The sequence below is a fragment of the Bos indicus x Bos taurus genome, chromosome 11, assembly GCF_003369695.1.
Source record: "Bos indicus x Bos taurus breed Angus x Brahman F1 hybrid chromosome 11, Bos_hybrid_MaternalHap_v2.0, whole genome shotgun sequence".
Taxonomy (NCBI): Eukaryota; Metazoa; Chordata; class Mammalia; order Artiodactyla; family Bovidae; genus Bos; species Bos indicus x Bos taurus.
In genome coordinates, this window is record NC_040086.1 from 82,139,523 (window position 1) to 82,158,824 (window position 19,302).

The following is a 19,302-nucleotide window of genomic DNA, read 5'->3' on the forward strand; positions in this document are numbered from 1 at the left end:
GGACAAAGCCACTGTGCAGGGCCTTGGCTCCTAATCTATTTTATTGTTAAAAAAAAAAAAAAAAAACAGAAATAAATGAGGGCTTTATTCTTTATCACTTCTTTAAAGAAAGACTACAGTCAATTTATAATTTTTTTTGCTTTTCATCAGAACTGAACTAAAAGTCTTTAGGAAAATAGTTGCCCATGTCTCACTAATCTTTAATAAAAAATATCGTTCTGTTCTAGTATTTTTTATCTTAATCTCTTTTGAGTTATGAAAGATGCTGAATGAGTGTAGGAGATGAGACTGACATTTTACTTGGACGGTATGATACCACTTTTATGTATTAATGTCCAAGGGAAACATCAGTTTGTTTTGTTTTGTTTTGTTTTGTTTTTAAACTTGAGTTTGGTATTTTAGTTAAAAAGCTACTACTAAAACCTAATTTTAATTCTTTTTTCTTTATCCTTCAGTCAGAAAACAGAGGTCACCACAGCGCTTCATGACATGGTAGACCAACTGGAGCACATTCTCAGGTGAGAAAACGGAGTCTGGTTCTGTGCTGATTAAAGACATCTTTCCAAGAAATGTTACATTAAATATGCCCAGTGGTCATTTCTACTTTGATCTCATATTTGTTTGATTCTCTTAGGAGTGAATGAATCTAATACTAGCTTATCTCAGCAGAATGCTACAGTAGTGGAAACATGAACTTTGAAGACTGGTAGAAGTGTGTTCAAATCTAGGTGTCGTCACTTACTAGCTGTGTGATCTTTGAGCCTATGGTTTTCTTAGCTGTAATACCTATTATATCTAACTCATAAGATGTGATTTTAATATTATATTAAAGGCTTCCCTTGTGGCTAGGGTGGTAAAGAATCCGCCTGCAATGCGGGAGACCTGGGTCCAATCCCTGGGTTGGGAAGATCTCCTGGAGAAGGGAAAGGCTACCCACTCCAGTATTCTGGCCTGGAGAGTTCCAGTCCATGGGGTTGAAGAGAGTCGGACACAACTCAGTGACTTTCACTTTCACTTTAAGCTTTTAAAGTACCTCACACTTAGTAGGTAAATAAGAAATATTAGTTCCTTCAGTAATTGCTACTTCTACCAGCAAACAGTGTTTATTTTGCCCCTTAGTTTCCTTTTTTTTGGGTATACTACATTTGATTGAATATTTGGATTATAGTTGTAACTAGCAATATTCTTTACTGTGAAAATGAAATATTAAGCTCTTTTGGAGACTGAAAATTTCCAAGTTGCTATTCAGAAAGTGTAATATTGTTTACTAGTGTTCATTTTTATGTTTATATATAATGTGCTTATATGTAAATTTTAAATATTTACATTAAAATTAAACTTTAGGAATAATAAACTTTGCTCTTCCAATATACAATTGTAGAAATTATAAATAATAACATCACTTGATAATGTTAGTATGTAAAGTATAAGTATTTGGAATCTACTAATTTGATGTCTCTCTCCTCCCCACAGCCTCTCTAAAAAATTGAGCATAGTTTGAACAAGACTTAATTTGTTAATATAGATTCATTCCTTACAAATCTACATGGTTTCCTTTATTTCCCTAATGAAGTGGGAAGGAGCTTTCCCAAAGAGATACAGTATAATAAACACAATGTATTTCATAAAAAGTTATTACTGCATGATAAACATTATTTATTTCACCACATGTTCCTGGATGTAACCATGAATTGTGTTCATAGTCAAATTATGCTCTCAGTATCTCAGGCAAACAGTAGGACCCTGTAGGTTTCTGGATGATTCACAAGTCTTTCACTGTTCACCTTAATTTACTAACCTTTTAAAAGGAAAGCTTTTCATTCCTGTTCCTGGTTTACCTCACAGCCATTAATGGTTGATAAATGTTTAGTGTATATAATGTCAGGCAACATGACCCATTAAACTTACCTTTATGCAGAATTACTGAATTTTATCTGACCTTTAATTCATAAATGTGAGATTTGGTGAGAACAACAAGGTGTGTATACAGTGCTGATAATTATGGAATAAGATATCCTAGGAAGATCCATATAAGAACAGGAATCTTATTTGTTTGTTTATAGAATGGATTCCTGAGGAAGATTGAGCCTTATGGTATTTCTGTGGTTTTCCAACTCTAAAATCCTTTGCTTATTGCTTTTCTAGCAGCCTTGCCTATAACAAAATACTCACTAGGGTTGTTAAGAGTTAAAGCTGGGTATTGCAGTGATAGATTTGGCTTATTTTGCTGACTTGATGCTTTTAGAGTACAGCAAAATTGTGAAAAAGATTTTGAGATAAGGATATGCCAGGGTTTTAAAAAAATGTTAACTTATCCCAAGAATATTGTAATAAAAGTCAGTAGGGGAAATAAAATTTGGTATATAGTTATTAGCTTTTCTTTGGCTAAGAATTAATGTAATGTGTAAAATTGGGTCATTCCCTGTGCTACTTTTTTATTTTTGTTTTAAGTACTTAAACCTAAGTGCTACTTGTATGTTTAACGTTCTTAGAGCTGTGTTGTTTGGTATCAAAGCATATTTAAAAGTTCTTTTTTACTTACAGTGTGTCAGAGATTTTGGAGAAACACGGACTTGAGAAACCAATTTCCTATGTTAAAAATACTCAGTCTAGCTCAGAAGAGGCACACAAGCTGATGGTTAGATTGACTAGGCACACCGGTCGAAAGTGAGTAATAAACACAATTAATTGATAATTGTGCATGATTAGAAACAAGTACTGCGTTTTGTTTTTTTATTCTTTTTCTGAGTTCATTGGGTTATAATTGACCAATAATAAATTGCACATGTAAAGTATAGAAACTGATACTTTTGATCCACGTGTGAAGAAAGCTGAGCGCCGAAGAATTGATGCTTTTGAACTGTGGTGTTGGAGAAGACTCTTGCGAGTCCCTTGGACTGCAAGGAGATCCAACCAGTCAATCCTATAGGAGATCAGTCCTGAATATTCATTGGAAGGACTGATGCTGAAGCTGAAACTCTAATACTTTGGCCACCTCATGCGAAGAGTCGACTCATTGGAAAAGACCCTGGTGCTGGGAGGGATTGGGGGCAGGAGGAGAAGGGGACGACAGAGGATCAGATGGCTGGATGGCATCACCGACTCGATGCACATGAGTTTGGGTGAACTCTGGGAGTTGGTGATGGATAGAGAGGCCTGGTGTCCTGCGATTGATGGGGTCGCAAAGAGTCAGACATGATGGAGTGACTGAACTGAAATGAGCTGATGTACCCGTTGAAACCTTCACCTCATCAAAATAACGTACCTAACCATCACCCCTGAAGGCTTTCTTTTGCTCATTTATAATCCCATTCCTCCTCCTGCTTCTCCCCATCATACCCCCATCCCTGGCCCAGGCTATCACTGATATATTTTCTGTCTCTGTATCTTATTTTGCATTTCCTAGAATTTGATGTAAATGGAGTCATAGCAGTATGCTTTTTGTCTGGCTTCTTTCAGTCAGCATAATTATTTTGTGATTCATCCATGTTGTATCATGGATCCATAGTTTATTCCATTTTATTGGCTGACTACTATTCCATTGATGGATTACCTGCACTTTGTGGATCTTTTCTACTTGTTGATGGATATTTGATTTATTTTGAGTTTTAGCTTGTACAAATATAGCTGCTGTGAATACTCATGCACAAGTCTCTGTATGCACATGTGCTTTCATTTCCTTTGGATAAATCCATGAGAGTTGAATGGCAGGATCATATCAGTAGATGGATGATTAACTTTTGGAAAAACTGTCTTCCGAAGTATTTGTAATGTTTTTTTCGTTTTGTTATTTAAATCAGTCTTTTAGGTGAAGTCCATCCTTGTCAGTACTTGGTTTGGTCAGTCTTTTTAAGTTTATTTTAATAGGTATTAATATGTTATGGTATCTAATTTTTACTTTAATTGCTTTCTCCAAAGAGTAATAACATTGAGCATCTATTTATGTGATTATTTGCCATCAGTGTATCTTCTTAGATCATTTTAAAACTGAGCTTTTGTTTCTTTACTGATTTTGAGTTTTATTATATACTAGGGATATGAGTTCTTTTTTAGATATATGCTTTTGCAGAGATTTTCTCCTATCTGTCTTATCTTTTCATTCTCATACCTGTATTTTGAAGTGCATATTGTATACATTTTGATAAGTTCCAGTTTATCAGCTTGTTCTTTGTTGATTGTGTTTTTGATGTCATATTATGGAACTTTTGCCACAAAGATTTCCTCCTGCCATTTGTAGTAAAATTTTTAGTTTTTCCTTTTGCAGTCAGATTCATGGCCCATTTGAGAGTTCATTATTGTTTATCATTCACGATTTTTTTTAATACCTAAATATTCCAGCATCATGTGTTGAAAAGACTATCTATACTGAATTGCTTTTGCATCTTTGTTGACTATCAGTCATCCATGTAATGGGGGCCTATTTTGGAATTCTTTATTTTGATCCATTGATCTATTTGTCTTCTAATAACCATACTATGTTAATTGTTATAGATCTGTAGTAAGTCTGAAAATTATTGTAAATTTATAGGAAGTCTTAAAACTTTTTCCTCATCTCTTTTTGGACAGTTTATTATAGTTACTGATTTATGTGCCTTATATTTCCCTTGAAATCATCAGCCTATCCAGGGGAAGTGTTATAGTTACCGTACATGTAATTTGGAATCTTACGTATCATTGGCCATCTCTCAGTTTTTAAATGAGTAATTTAGAAGATTCCGATAATTTAAGTCTTAAGATTTCTTTACAGCTGTAAACAGTTGGTCAGTATTTCCCACCATGTTGGCTCTACTCTAGAATCCACTCTTCAATAAGAAAGCGTTGGTGCTGCTGCTAGATTACCTGCTGTCTTTCCATTGAATCTCTCAAATGCTTTTGAAGTCTTTGAAGTTAATTTCTACTTATGGCATTCTACTTACTGAGAATGTGAAAGAGAGCATGGCCTCTTTCTTCAAGGTAGTCAACTTGAAATGAATCTTAATTATTTCACATATGCTACCACAGCTTGACCTTCAGCAACTATAGAATTTTCTTATGCATATTCTGAATGGTGGCAGGTTTCACTGACTGTGTCACCAATGAGGTTTTACCATCTTGAATGCTGTACTGTTTTCTCTCTGGAAAATAACACATGCCATCATTCCAAAGTGGTAACTAATACATTGTGTTTGTATTCAGGTATCTCTGTCAGTTTTCAAATCTCTTGTTATGGTGCCCCCAAGTTCTACTCTTGGTTCTTATTTACTGCATGTATTCTGAAAAGACCATTGGAAATAATGTCTTATAATTTGTTTTAATTAAAACCTGTACTTACAGCTAGCCATGTGTGAGCAAGCATTAATACCATCTGTCCCGTGTTGCTGGTTTCCAGAAGAACAGCTGGGCATGAGAACTTGAATTCAACTAGACAGTGCCCAGGTCTGGTTTTATGAAGCTTGTGCAAGAGAGACACTTAATTTTTCAAACATTTTGCTACTTTTTTGCCTGTAAGCCAAATTTGAAAGAGCCCTTTAATTTTTTGAAGTCCACCCAAAGAGTTCACATACCAACGTCTAACTAAGGGAAGCACTTCAGGGATTATCCTTAAAGACTTGCAAATATGTCAGCTTGTTTTATGTGTTTGTATGCTGGAAAAGAATGTGTTCTCTTAAGCTTTATTGCATATTGGATAGAAATAATTGTTCATTTTGTGTAACAAATATAAAATGCTGGAAGCAAATTTTGTTTTTAATGCATAAGAAAGAAAACAATGCATGGAAAAGAAACATCCAGTTGGTATTTGACAAACACAAAACAAAACCTGCCCTTTTCAAGCAATGAGATTCATGATTATATAGAACTTCAACACTAGAAAATAAACATAAATGGTGATTACAAACTCATAGATATTCAACAAAGATGAACTTTGAAGAGAGGTGGAGAGAATTATATAGCACATTCGCCCTCCTACCAGGCAATATTCGTGATGGTGTATGTGACGACAGAAAAACAATGTATTTGTAACTTTCACATTCATTCTTTCATTCACATCTGTTGAATGCTCTGTTGTGCCAGAAAAATGTGAGGCGTGTCTTTTCATACATTCTACTTTAAAATATTCCTCATAATATTCAAAAAAGGGAACTGAAGTTCAAAGAAATTAGTAAGTTTATTCAATTCTATACAGGCAGTTGAGCCTGTTTTTACACTTAGGAAAAACCTTGCTTCAATTGTCTGTTTTATCCACATTAATCTCTTCCATTCCTTATCATTGTCTGAGATGAACTTTAAGTTAGAAAACTGAAATTTAGGAGTATTAAATACTCTCAGTCACAGAGCTAGTATGTGAGTCCCTGGGGCATTGTTAACAAAACCTTTTCTGTTGCTGCAGAAGAATCTGAGCCATCAGATATCTAACTCTGTGACTCTGGAAGCTGACATGACACGGTATTTGAACAGCTAGATTGTGTAGGCCTCACTGCTCGAGCCCTGATTGGTAAATTGCTTCTGAGCAGAGAAAACTGTCGATACACTGGGGAACCTGCTAGGGACTTGCTATTTTGAACTTTCCCATGTTTGGTCACTGGCTTATATTTGAGGGGACCCTGAACACTGTGGCTATGGAATTGTTGAAATAGATACCAACTTGTGTGGGGAATGAAGCGTCTTCATAAGCCAGATAGGAACTGCAGCTGCCTTACAGGGCTCTGTCTTGTCCTACGTGGGCTGGCACCTGGGTGGAAGGAAGCCCTGCAACACTGTCCCAGACTCCCTGGACTCTGCCGAGACTCCCACTGAGAGGAAACCCTGAGGCTGCCCTGCTGACCAGCTGCGCTTCCCACCTCAAGGCTCCAGCCGTGTGTGGCCTCTGTGGCCTTCTCCGTCTGCACGTGTGGTTGAAGTTAAGGACGTCCCCTGCTGGCAATTGCAAAGTGATGAAGATGGAATTTTGAAATGCATTCTCCTGTCTCCAAGTGCTTTTTCTGCTGTATTGCAGCTGCATTATCTTAGGCCATGTGTTTTATTTCACCGTAGAAACTCACAGCTTGTATACCTTTGCCGTAGTCAGAGAATGCTATTCCAGTTTTGTGTCTAGGCTACCTGTGGCTGAGATCGCTCTGCCAGCGTCTCTGATGTTGTGTCACTGCCCACCTTTTCCCTCTGTCTTTAATCCAAGCTTTTTTCCCTGGAAATTCAAATGAAATATACTTCTGTTGCTCATCCAGGAGCTGTGTGGCATATAGAATGGTGGTACCGATTTTTTTACTTTCGGTCAATTGACAGCAGCAATTTTCTTTTTTCTTTTTCTCCTCCCAGGCAGCCTCCTGTCAGTGAGTCTCACTGGAGAGTGTTGCTGCAGGACATGTTAACTATGCAGCAGAATGTTTACACGTGTCTAGATTCTGACGCTTGCTATGAGGTAATTTGACAGATTTTAGTGTTTCCTTTTAATTTTTAAATTTTGGTTGTTAGATTTTGTTCATTGAACACAAAGATGATGACCAGAAGCTTCACCGTAAGTAATAGGACTGAATTATTGACAAATAGCTGGTAATTGAGTAGTGCTTTAGAGTTTGAGCACTTTCATATCTACGTTTCTGAACTTTCATATCTACGTTTCATTGCCACACATTTATTTAGTGGGTTAATTCTCATCTGGAAAACTCGGAATTGTACATCAAGTACAAGCCTCTCTTCCATAGTTTCGGTGGTCACCAAAAATGACTTCATCATAGTCGGACTTCCCTTTTAGCTCAGATGGTAAAGAATCTGCCTGTAGTGCAGGAGACCCAGGTTCGGTCCCTGGGTCGGGAAGATCCCTTGGAGAAGGAAATGGCAACCCACTCCAGTATCCCTGTCTGGAAAAACCCATGGACAGAGGAGCCTGGTGGGCTGCAGTCCATGGGGTCACAAAGAGTTGGGCATGACTGGAGATCAGTCCTGGGTGTTCATTGGAAGGACTCATGCTGAAGCTGAAACTCCAATATTTTGGCCACCTCATGTGAAGGGCTGACTCATTGGAAAAGACCCTGATGCTGGGAGAGATTGGGGGCAGGGGGAGAAGGGGATGACAGAGGATGAGATAGCTGGATGGCATCACCGACTCGATGCACATGAGTTTGGGTAAACTCCGGGAGTTGGTGATGGCCTGGCGTGCTGCGATTCATGGGGTCGCAAAGAGTTGGACACGACTGAGCGACTGAACTGAACTGAACTGAGCGACTAACACAGGTGACTTGTGAAAAATGACTTCATGTACCTGAGAAAAGTCTGTCAAATCTGTCTGTTTTCATCTCTGCTAAGTTGCAATAATCCTGCAAACTTGTTCCACTCCTTCCATGTCTCCTTCTAACTTAACACGGATTGAGAATATTCTTCTAGAACAGACCTTTTCATTACACTCTTTTTCTTAAAATGAGCTGCTTGTTCCCTATCTACAGTCAGAAAGTACCCATATTTCTTACCCTGTCATAGAAAGCCACTGGGGATTCCAGCCACCCTGTGCATTTCTCGCCTCTGACACACTCCACTGTGTCCTCTGGGCTCCAGTGGTGTCTGATCTGTCCTGAGTCCCTCCGCTCACCATGCTGTTCCCTGCTTCTGTGACTCTGCACGTTATTCCTTTTGCCTACCTGGAATATGTTCCTCTTTTTTAAATTTGAAAATTGATGATAACTTGTAGGATTCAGTTCACTAATCATGTCCTCTAGGATGCCTTCCTTTGTCCTTTGATATAGCTCATCTCTTTTGTAGCCTTTCTTTCAAATGTAGTGACTTGCGTGTTTCTATAAGTTTCTTCCTCTTGGTCATTAGCCTATAGGCAGGCATTATTAGATCATGTTCATCTTCAGATCCCCTAGTGCATATTCTAGTATTTGGCGTACAAAGGGTACTTAAAGATGGCTAGTTGTCTCAGATTGTAACCCGGGAGGATTTAATCCTTATTTTGGAAGGTATGTGAATTACCACCAAATTCCTCAGGCTTTGCATGGAAAAATGATCCAGCTAACCCATTTTTAATGAGATACAGTTCAAAAGAGTGTTCCCATTTGAACTTTCCTATCAAATAAGCCAGATCCAAATTGTGTAGGATATTTCTTGTGTTGCTGTGCTCTGACAATCGTGAAGCATAACCTGTTGATAAAATGAGAGTTATAAAATAGGTCTGTGTTTTATGAAATTGGCTGTATTTTAATTCAAGGTGGTTTTAACAAAAGAGCACTGTTGAGAAATGAACATAGGCTGTTGAAAAAGGAATAGTTTTTTGTATTTGAACTTCAGATTTTTATGTGCTTGATGGGTGTAAAGTTTATATTGATGATTACAGTCTCCGACCATGCACAACTGCCAGTAACTTCCCCCTTGTATCTAAAGCAAAACTGGAAATTCAGTTTCAGGAGAAAATAATCTATATGCATATGGGTCCCCAAATCTTAACTGTCCTTAGTATGCTTAAAGTAGTTTTTAAGTGTATGTAGCATTATTTCCTGGTATTTTCTGATTTTGACTGAAAAATTGGTGTTAAATATATTACACTTGAACTCACTTTTGTGTAATCTATCATAACAGCTTGACATATTAAATCGTTTTTGTTATATTTTAACACATTTGTATTAGGCTTTGATATTTTAACAACTTTGTGCTGTTAGTCTTTCTTCTTTGAGAAAACATTTTAAAGCATATTATAACTGTCTTAAACTGATTCTAGAGGATAACCCAGATTTGGCATTTTAAAATATTTTAGTGCTGTTTAAATTATGCTATATTGTCTTACTGACTTGTGGCCATTGTATTCAGTTTACCTGTTCTTGGAAATTAATTTGAAATGTCATTGGCTCAATTTTGATAAAGTGCAAGATTTCTATATAGCCTGTAGAGCAGAAATATGTACTGTTATTTCAGCAAAACCTTTAAAATAATAGGAGTGAATTGTTATTTTCAGTATTGGGCATTGACTCTCTATGGCTTACCTGAATAAATCAAAGGAAAAGAGAAATTGTTACACCTAAGTCCTTTTGGTCACCTGGAGAGAGCCATTTTCACCTGTTGTATAAGTGCTTAGGGTTACTGCCTGATAATTTGCTTTCTGCCACAATATGTATTTTATAGCAGATCCCTTTTTGGAGATTAGTAATTTTATCCTTGCCAGTCATTTTGGTAAAAGCCTGAATAAAACTACCTTTTCCGGAAGCTTAGAATGATTGAGAGTAAGGAGATCCTATCAAAATTGGGTAGCCTTCCTTTTTATAAGGAAACTCTTGCCTGTCCATTAAATCTTCTTTTCAGTTCTTGCTTCTATTTCTGTCCTCTGGCGTGATAGGAAAGAGCAGTCCCTGGGACCTTCTTCCGGGGACGTTCTCCCAGGGAAGTTCTTGTGCTGATTATATATTGATATGATTAGTGTGGACTTAAATGTATCTCTTTAATGAGACTCTTTTGGAATAAGTAAATAACCTCAATTATAGAATAAATTTTATGTTAATTGGTGCTATTAGTTGCCATGTAAAATGCTGTGGTATTTGCACAACTACCTTCCATCAAGTAGCTTCTGTTGTATTTAAATAGTTTTTAATTTGCAGATTGGCAAAAAAAAAGTCACGTGGTGTATTGTCATTCTAGTGGTGAAATGTAAGGAGAACATTTGTAGCTTAGGTATTTAGTGAGACTGAAGGTCCCCTGGAGAAGGAAATGGCAACCCACTCCAGTATTCTTGCCTGGGAAATCCCATGGACAGAGGAACCTGACGGGCTACAGTCCTTGGGGCTGCAAAGAGTCAGACGTGACTGATAGACTGAGCATTCACGTACACTTCTGAGACTGACTTTATGTGCTTTAAGCAGTCATTAATTATGTGTACCATATTCAAAGATTTTCTTTTAAAAAATGAAAATGTTATAGTTCAACCAGAGTGTGGGACAGTATGTCTAATGGACCTGATTTTAGTGAGTATGAACTTTAGGTATTTTACTTAAGTGTTCATTGTAACACATGAAAGTATGCTTACCATTAGTTTGTTCAGTTAAATTATTTCTTATTGCTAAAAGAGGGAGTTTTTTTTTAATTGAGGTGAAATTCACATAACATAAAATTAAGCATTTTAAAGTATGCTTCATTGTCATTGAGGTACATTCATGGTATTGTGCAACCTCTACTTGTAGAATGGATGTATTTTTAAAATTTATTATACTTGGATATCAGAGCTTCCATTGTGTTGAGAATTGAGCCCTCCCTTTCTAAGCACTAATTCTAGTTTATTCTTTTCCCCAGATATTTACAGAAAGTCTTCTGTGTTCCAGTCACCTTGAGAACATCCACCTGGCTGGGCAGATGATGCACTGCAGTGCTTGCTCAATAAATCCACCAACTAGTATAGCCCATAAAGGAAAAACCCAATTCAGGGTCAGTTACGAAAAAAGTATTGACTTGGTTCTGGCAGCCAGCAGAGAGTACTTCAATTCTTCTACCAACCTCACTGACACCTGCATGGATCTGGCCAGGTAGAGGAACTCTGTGTTATCCATAAGAGAGAGTGGGGTCAGAATACACACACTGCATTGTTGGTGTTATTCTCTGACTTACAAAATACGTTATCACAAGTGCAGAGTACTCTTCCATTTGGGGTACAGTTGCTTAGTGCTTGAATATAGAAAGAAAACTTAATTATATCATGAGTGTTCATTAGTTTATGAGCCTTTTTCTCTAGCACACTTTCCCACAGTCATTCTAGCTGATTTTCTGTAAGGTTATACTTTTCTTCTATTGGAAGAAATTCATGTGGTAGCCTGAAAATCCAGGTTCTGGAAAATTTTAGCACATTAGGTCATGTCTGTATCCTTTACATGGCTTCCAGTCTGCTTAGGGACAGGAGACCTGATTAGATAATAAAACCCAAAAGTCCCTTCCAAGTGGAAATTTATGGACTAGGGATTCTATTCTTCTCTTGGCCTGTTGTATAGGAAAGTTAGCATTCCTTTTTCTTGGTATTGATTCTTCAGATCAGATCAGATCAGTCGCCCAGTTGTGTCCGACTCTTTGCGACCCCATGAATCGCAGCACGCCAGGCCTCCTGTCCATCACCAACTCCCGGAGTTCACCCAGACTCACGTCCATCGAGTCAGTGATGCCATCCAGACATCTCATCCTCTGTCGTCCCCTTCTCCTCCTGCCCCCAATCCCTCCCAGCATCAGAGTCTTTTCCAATGAGTCAACTCTTCACATGAGGTGGCCAAAGTACTGGAGTTTCAGCTTTAGCATCATTCCTTCCAAAGAAATCCCAGGGCTGATCTCCTTCACAATGGACTGGTTGGATCTCTTTGCAGTCCAAGGGACTCTCAAGAGTCTTCTCCAACACCACACTTCAAAAGCATCAATTCTTCGGCGCTCAGCCTTCTTCACAGTCCAACTCTCACATCCATACATGACCACAGGAAAAACCATAGCCTTGATTAGATGGACCTTTGTTGGCAAAGTAATGTCTCTGCTTTTGAATATGCTATCTAGGTTGGTCATAACTTTCCTTCCAAGGAGTAAGCATCTTTTAATTTTATGGCTGCAGTCACCATCTGCAGTGATTTTGGAGCCCAGAAAAATAAAGTCTGACACTGTTTCCACTGTTTCCCCATCTATTTCCCATGAAGTGGTGGGACCGGATGCCATCATCTTCGTTCTTAAGAGCTTTTTTTTTTTTTTTTTGCATGTAGAACTTTAGGCCTTTGCCTCTCTTAATGGCTTAACTATGTTGCCAGCTTTTTATTGTATATAATTTATCTTTCAAATGGCTATTTAGAATTTCTAAAAATTGTAATTGTTATTCTTTTCTCTTACATAAGGTTTCTGTCTTTTGTCTCAGACTTTGAAAGACCTTTAATTCCAAAGATCATTAAAGTCATTTTTCGTATTGTTTTCTTACTACTTCAGTTGTTTTATTTTTGCATTGAAATTTTAGGCTTATTAGGATTATTTTGGTGTAAAGATTGTGGTAGTTATTAAGTTACTTTTCCCCTCAAATGACTAGTAGTTGCTTCAACTCTAGCAAGACTTTTAAAGGTAACTTCCCTGCCCCACCCTCTGCCCTCCCTCCCCACCTCCGCCAGTGAAATCTTATCCAGAGTCATGTTTTCTCAAGGCATGTTATTAAACTTGACAAAGTTGTTTAAAATAGTTAGTAAATTTTTTCTCCTTTCCCAAGGGAAAGTATTTCTATTTCAGATGATGAAAATATCAAATAGAACAGGCTTTGAAACTGGGAGTTGTGTTTGACCTAAATCTTCTTGACAGATGCTCCTGGAGATCATTTTAAAACTATACTTGCAGTATTTTCCTTTCATCCATCTCCTCTCTCCTATGAAAGTGAAGTGAAAGTGTTAGTTGCTCAGCCATGTCCAACTCTTTGCAACCCCGTGGACCATAGCCCGCCAGGCTCTGTTGTCCATGGAATTTCTCCTATAAGGACACACTTTAATTTTAAAAATGTCGTATGTGTATAACGTTGCACCAACTGATTGTGACTTGTGAGCTCAGATATATTTAATTGTTCACAGTTTTATTGAAATAGAAAAAAGCCATCCATTTTTATTGATTAAATTATTATTTATTTACTAATTTTTTTAATTGAAGAAGCAATGCAGCCACGAGATAAAATATTCAAAAATACAGAAAGATAGCTATGGACAATGTCTGTCTCCTCATTATAGTTCCCCTATCTGTAATGCCCTCTATATTTTTAATTTATTTCCTGTGTATCCTTCTGGAATATCTTATTGAATATTACATTCTTCTTTCTTAGGTCACAGGTGCTTACTACTTGTACATACCTTTCTCTGTTTTGTTTTATTCACTCGGTATCTATATATAGGGTTTTTCTGTGTAAGTGCGTATTGGTTTGTTGCATTCTTTTTTGGTGGTTGTAGAATATTCCATTGTTTGACGTTTATATAGTTTATTTAATTAGTTCCTGATTTAGTGTCTTTTATTTCAAAAAAAGCCTATCTGTAGTATAAATTCCTAGAACTGGAATTCCTGTGTTCAAAGGTAAATTCAGTTGGAATTTTGGTAGATACCATAAATAGGTTATATACTGTTTACCCTTGAACCAGTAGTATGTGTTAGTGCTTATCTGATTTAAATGCCTTAATTTTTTCAAGAAGATAGGCCCATATCTGTCAGTTGGTCATGTAGGTAGACACTGGCCTAGACATCTTCCTGTGATGGTCCAGGATCTTAGAATCATTAACTCTCATGGCCTGATCTCTGCCTGTCCTTTCTAGTCTCATGCCCCACTGTTCCTCTGCTGCTGCTGCTGCTAAGTCACTTGAGTCATGTCCAACTCTGTGCGACCCACAGACGGCCTCCCACCAGGCTCTGTCGTCCCTGGGATTCTCCAGGCAAGAACACTGGAGTGGGTTGCCATTTCCTTCTCCAATGCATGAAAGGGAAAAGTGAAAGTGAAGTCGCTTAGTCGTGTCCGACTCTTAGCGACCCCATGGACTGCAGCCTACCAGGCTCCTCCATCCATGGGAGTTTCCAGGCAAGAGTACTAGAGTGGGGTGCCATTGCCTTCTCCGCACTGTTCCTCTATGTGCATCTTTCAGAAAATAGGTTTGTTGTTAACTAAAATTTATCAAGTATGCTTTCTCTGAGTTTGACAAAATTTGCTTAAAATCCTCCATAGGTATCACAAATTCTTAGATTATCAAATCACTGTCACTTACATTTATCTCAGTACTGCGTCAACAACTGATTGTTTCTGATCAGCAAAATGTCTCTTGTGCACTTTGTTAGGTTATTCTTTTTTCCTTTGAGAGACAAAGTTGTGACCGAAATCAAGACATTTCTGCTTTTCTTAGAAGAATAACTGGAAATTATACAAATTCCTTCTTTTTGCTTAATCCTTTTTATATCATCATTATCTCTGGAGTCAACAGTAAACAGAGCACTAAGCCCGGAGCTAACGTACCTTGCTTTATCCTCTGATACCTTACGTGCTGTAACCGGCACAAATCACTCCTCTGAGCTTCAGTTTTGGCTTCCTTGCAAAGCAGGTGGTGATATTTCTCTGTCTCGCAGCCTTGCTGTGAGGATTAAGAAAGAGATCAGAAAGCCTCTAGCAGAATACCTGGAAGGGAGTTGGTGTCTGATAAATGTGTTGGATCTCTGTGTTGTCGATCATAGAAGGGCAGCTTAGCTGAACGTATGCTGCTTTTCCACTTTAAAAATGGTTTTGTCCTAGGTGCTGTTTACAGCTGATAACAGATCGACCTGCCGCCATTCAAGAGGAGCTCGATCTTATCCAGGCCCTGGGGTACCTTGAAGAATTTGGGGTGAAGATCTTGCCTTTGCAAGGTGAGTTTTCTACTTAAGTGTTGCACTTTTATGAACTTATTTTGCATAAATTCACTAGTATTCCTGTTTAGGTGTCTAAATAAAGAGTACTTTTGGTCATTTAATCTGTTAGCAATAGGTTCTGCCCTCTGTCCCATTTTTCAGTGCCGTTATTACAGCAGTGAGGCTGTTGGATAAAAACAAAAAGAGAAATTGGGGATTACAGGTGAGAGTTTCACGTTTACATCAGTTTTCGACTGAAATTTATTCATTTCAGTTGCATAATTTAGAAGTAGCTCTAAATGATAATAGTTTATTTCTTCTTATGCTTACTGTAGAATATTCTTTAATTGAATCCGTATTTTTTTTTTAACAGAGGGAATGACAGGAAATTGTTGTTTAGAGTTAAATTACTAACAGTATGTTAGCATTGCTCAAGTTCTTTTACCTAAAGGTGGAAGTCAGATTAGTACCAGCCCAAACAAGTCATCTGTCCTTTTGGGACAGTGGGCGTCTCTCAGTGTCCTGAGCCTCACCTGATAAGCAGGAAGGAGATTTTCTGTTGCTTCAAATCCTGCAACTCAGTGCCCTAAATGAAGTGAGTGTGTTTGGTGATTCGTGGTATGCTTGGCTAGTTTCCATGTCATCTCTGATCTTTATTCTTGAAAAGATTGTTATGTTTTTTATTGAAGTATAATTGACTGACAGTGTTGTATTAGTTTCAGGTGTACAGCAGAGGGCTCTTATCTTTATTCTAACTCTGGAAATGTTCAGAATTGGAAGTGGGAGAGGTTTAGCTAAGTTCTTTTCATCTCTGGTTTTTGATAAGTTTTCACTGGAATTGTGTGTCTGGTGTTTTTTTTTTTTTTTTTTTTTAACTTCTAATATCATTGATCAGTGATAGTCTGTTACAGGTTCCTTGGTGTGTTTTATTGTATATTATCTATTCAGAGTCAACAATAACTTCATTATTTTTTTAAATTGTCTTTTACTTAATTCTTATTGATCTGGGGGTAAACACAGTTTTCACTTGGTTCATTTGCCTTAAATTAGGGAGGTCAGTGTACCTCCGTCGTGTCCCTGGTCACGAGTCATCAGTGTGTCTTCCTTTGTAGTGCGATTGTGCTCTGATCGGATCGGCCTCGTCAAGGAGTGTATTTGCCAGTCCCCCATGTGCTACAAGCAGTCCACCAAGCTGCTGGACCTTGCTGAGCTGCTGAGGGTAGCAGGTAAGTTTTGAAAGCTTAACTGCTGTGCACCATCCTAGGAAAACACTGGAATATGTGCTACTAGGTGTGAGAGGAGCTGCTTTTCAGCAAGGTTTTGTCTTTTCCAGCAAGATTGGCATGTTATTAAGATGTGTTCCTATGTTGAGCTGCTTGGACCTCTGTTTTCTAAATGAAGGCAGACTTTTTTGGGGTTCCATGGTCATACAGGGTCAGAAAGAGAAGTCAGAGTTACCATTTATAACCAGAAAACTTAAAAAGTAGGACAAGGCAGCTCAACTAGTTCACCTTCAGTTTCCACATTTGGTGTAATATTTTCTTTTTAATATAAATTTATTTATTTTAATTGGAAGTTAATTACTTTACAATATTATATTGGTTTTGCCATACATCAACATGAATCCGCCACGGATATACACGTGTTCCCCATCCTGAACCCCCCTCCCACCTCCCTCCCCGTACCATCCCTCTGGGTCATCCCAATGTACCAGCCCCAAGCATCCTGTATCCTGCATCGAACCTGGACTGGCAGTTCATTTCATATATGATATTATACATGTTTCAATGCCATTCTCCCAAATCAACATTTTTGAACCTGAATAATTACTTAGAACAATTTGTGCATTTACTGTTTGGCCAGGTTTTCTCACGCATTGTCTCATTTCATTTTCTGTTAAATGATGTTGATGTTTTCTTCCTGTTTTATGAGGGGAATTGAAGGTCAGAGAAGTTAAGGATCTTGCTCAGCAGGGTTAAGTAACAGAGCATTTCTGAGTCCATACTCCATGTGTCACGCTATTGTGCTTACCAGTCTTTTAACGTTTTTCTTTTGTATTTTTGACTCATCCAATGTGTATCCCACCTGATGGACATCTTCAAGTGAGTCCTCAATCTTCTTAAACAGATTTTAAAGTGTGCAGCTTAAAATTTTCAAATCCAGCACAATTTTGTGACAAATACCTTCCCATTTCAACTAAAAGAATGAAAATGAGCCTGCCCGCTGACTCGAAACACCAGCTGTCTATACTGGACATGTCTGTTGGTTTGCTAAGTGGTCTTCCTTTGGGACCCCGTCCCTCTCCCAGTGGAGACTTGCCAGTCAAGATGCTTTGCCACAGTAGTTGGCACTGTCGTCCTGCCAGTACCTTCTGTCCACTTGCCAGTGCAGAGATGACCGTGCGACTCAAGAAAAACCAATCAAAATCTTTCCTGACGTTTGATATATAAACACAGGAAGACAGAAGCACATTCTTCTTTTCTAAATTAAATTCATAAGGATACAACCTTAGGGATGCTGGCAGTCATTTGTCTGATCAGTTTTCTGAAAATGAATCCATTTGAGAGAAGGAAAACCCCCCAGTGGCAGTCTACATGCCTCAAGATCTAGTCCTGCCTGAAGATGGCTTTTAACCCCAGAAATTGTTTTTAATAAAAATGGGGTTAAATTCCATGTTTAGCTTTAAAAAAGTAAAGAGGATTTTGTTTATATTTTGAGCTTTAAGTAAATATATATATATATGTATATGTATATTTGGTAGACACATTTATGTTTTAAAATCTAAATAGGACTCTTCTTCTTAAGGCTTTATAGTTTTAGTATATTTTATTGTGTCAGATGTCCTTTTCTAGCCTATCTGAAAGCGTAACGCTAGCATTTTTACCTCTGGCCTTGGAGATGTGTTCGGATATCCCTTGGGGGCCAGGCAGCCATCGGGAGGTATCTTGGAAGGCGGCAGAGAAGTTGAGCATGGGGTCTGAAGACTGGTCCTGTCCTTACTCTCCTATTCATTTGCTAAATGCCTTAAGCTTCAGCTTCTGGAAAATAGGAATGCACCCCCTGCTTTAAGTCTAGGTTATGAGACTCACACGAGTTGATACATATGAAAGCATTTTGTAAACTTGAAAGCACTCTGATCATCAGGGAAGAATTTCTTAAGGATCCAGTCATAGACACTAATGAAGCAGTCAGGGATGCTGTCTACATTTTCCATGTACCTGCCTACTACTGTTAATTTCCATTTTCATCCCTGTGACACTGACCTAAAAATAGGAATATCAGTGATCAAGATAGGCCTGCATTTTTAATGGTATGAACATTACTCTTCAGTCCTGCCGAGTACATTTGTGTGGAACACCTGGTGTTCAAATGGCTTTTCTTTGCTGCAGCTATTTTAGTTCTCCTATTTGGAACCATCTCAACTTGACCACCTCTGTTTCACAAAGTTGAATGTGGAATCTGTGTTATAACTTCAGTCCAGTATCATTAAAGGAGAAGACTAGTATCCATATTTCATTCAACATGGTGCTTTTATTGTGAGCCCCCTGAGTGCACATAATAGCTACTGTGTATCCGTGACTGCTGTGTGCCAGCTCCCTTCTGTGCCCTTTTAACACACTGGCTCTTCTGCTGTTCACTGCAGGCTCTCCTTACCGGCATTTTACAGATGGGGAAATAGAGGCCCCAGAGAGGAAAGTAATACCACTTTGTCAGGTACTTTGGATACAGAGTTCTATTACACACCTGCTGCCCTCTGGGAATTTAGCATCTTAGAGGGCTGCAGAAGCAGAGAACTGTGTTGCATAATGGGGTATGAGGGTAGTCCATGGCTTCTGTAAACAGATGTTAGAGAATCCAAAAGACAATTGTAATATTTAGCTGGGGGCGGAGTGGTGTTAAGAAAGGAATCACAGGCAGGTAACATGTATCTGAAGCTTACAGAATGCTGCGGTTATTTATTGCTGCTTTACAAACCACCCTGAAACCTAGCAGCTTAAAATA

General features: G+C 38.1%; 1 protein-coding gene across 2 annotated transcripts in view; it reads left to right on the forward strand.

Annotated features, from left to right (window-relative positions):
* NBAS (neuroblastoma amplified sequence) overlaps positions 1-19,302 on the forward strand; it is a 330,907-nt gene that overhangs the window by 150,447 nt on the left and 161,158 nt on the right. For both annotated transcript variants that reach the window (XM_027556036.1, XM_027556037.1), the window contains 6 exons: positions 456-518; positions 2,545-2,667; positions 7,294-7,396; positions 11,245-11,474; positions 15,206-15,318; positions 16,413-16,526. In XM_027556036.1, the coding sequence (XP_027411837.1) occupies positions 456-518; positions 2,545-2,667; positions 7,294-7,396; positions 11,245-11,474; positions 15,206-15,318; positions 16,413-16,526 (746 nt within the window). The remainder of the gene's footprint in view (positions 1-455; positions 519-2,544; positions 2,668-7,293; positions 7,397-11,244; positions 11,475-15,205; positions 15,319-16,412; positions 16,527-19,302) is intronic.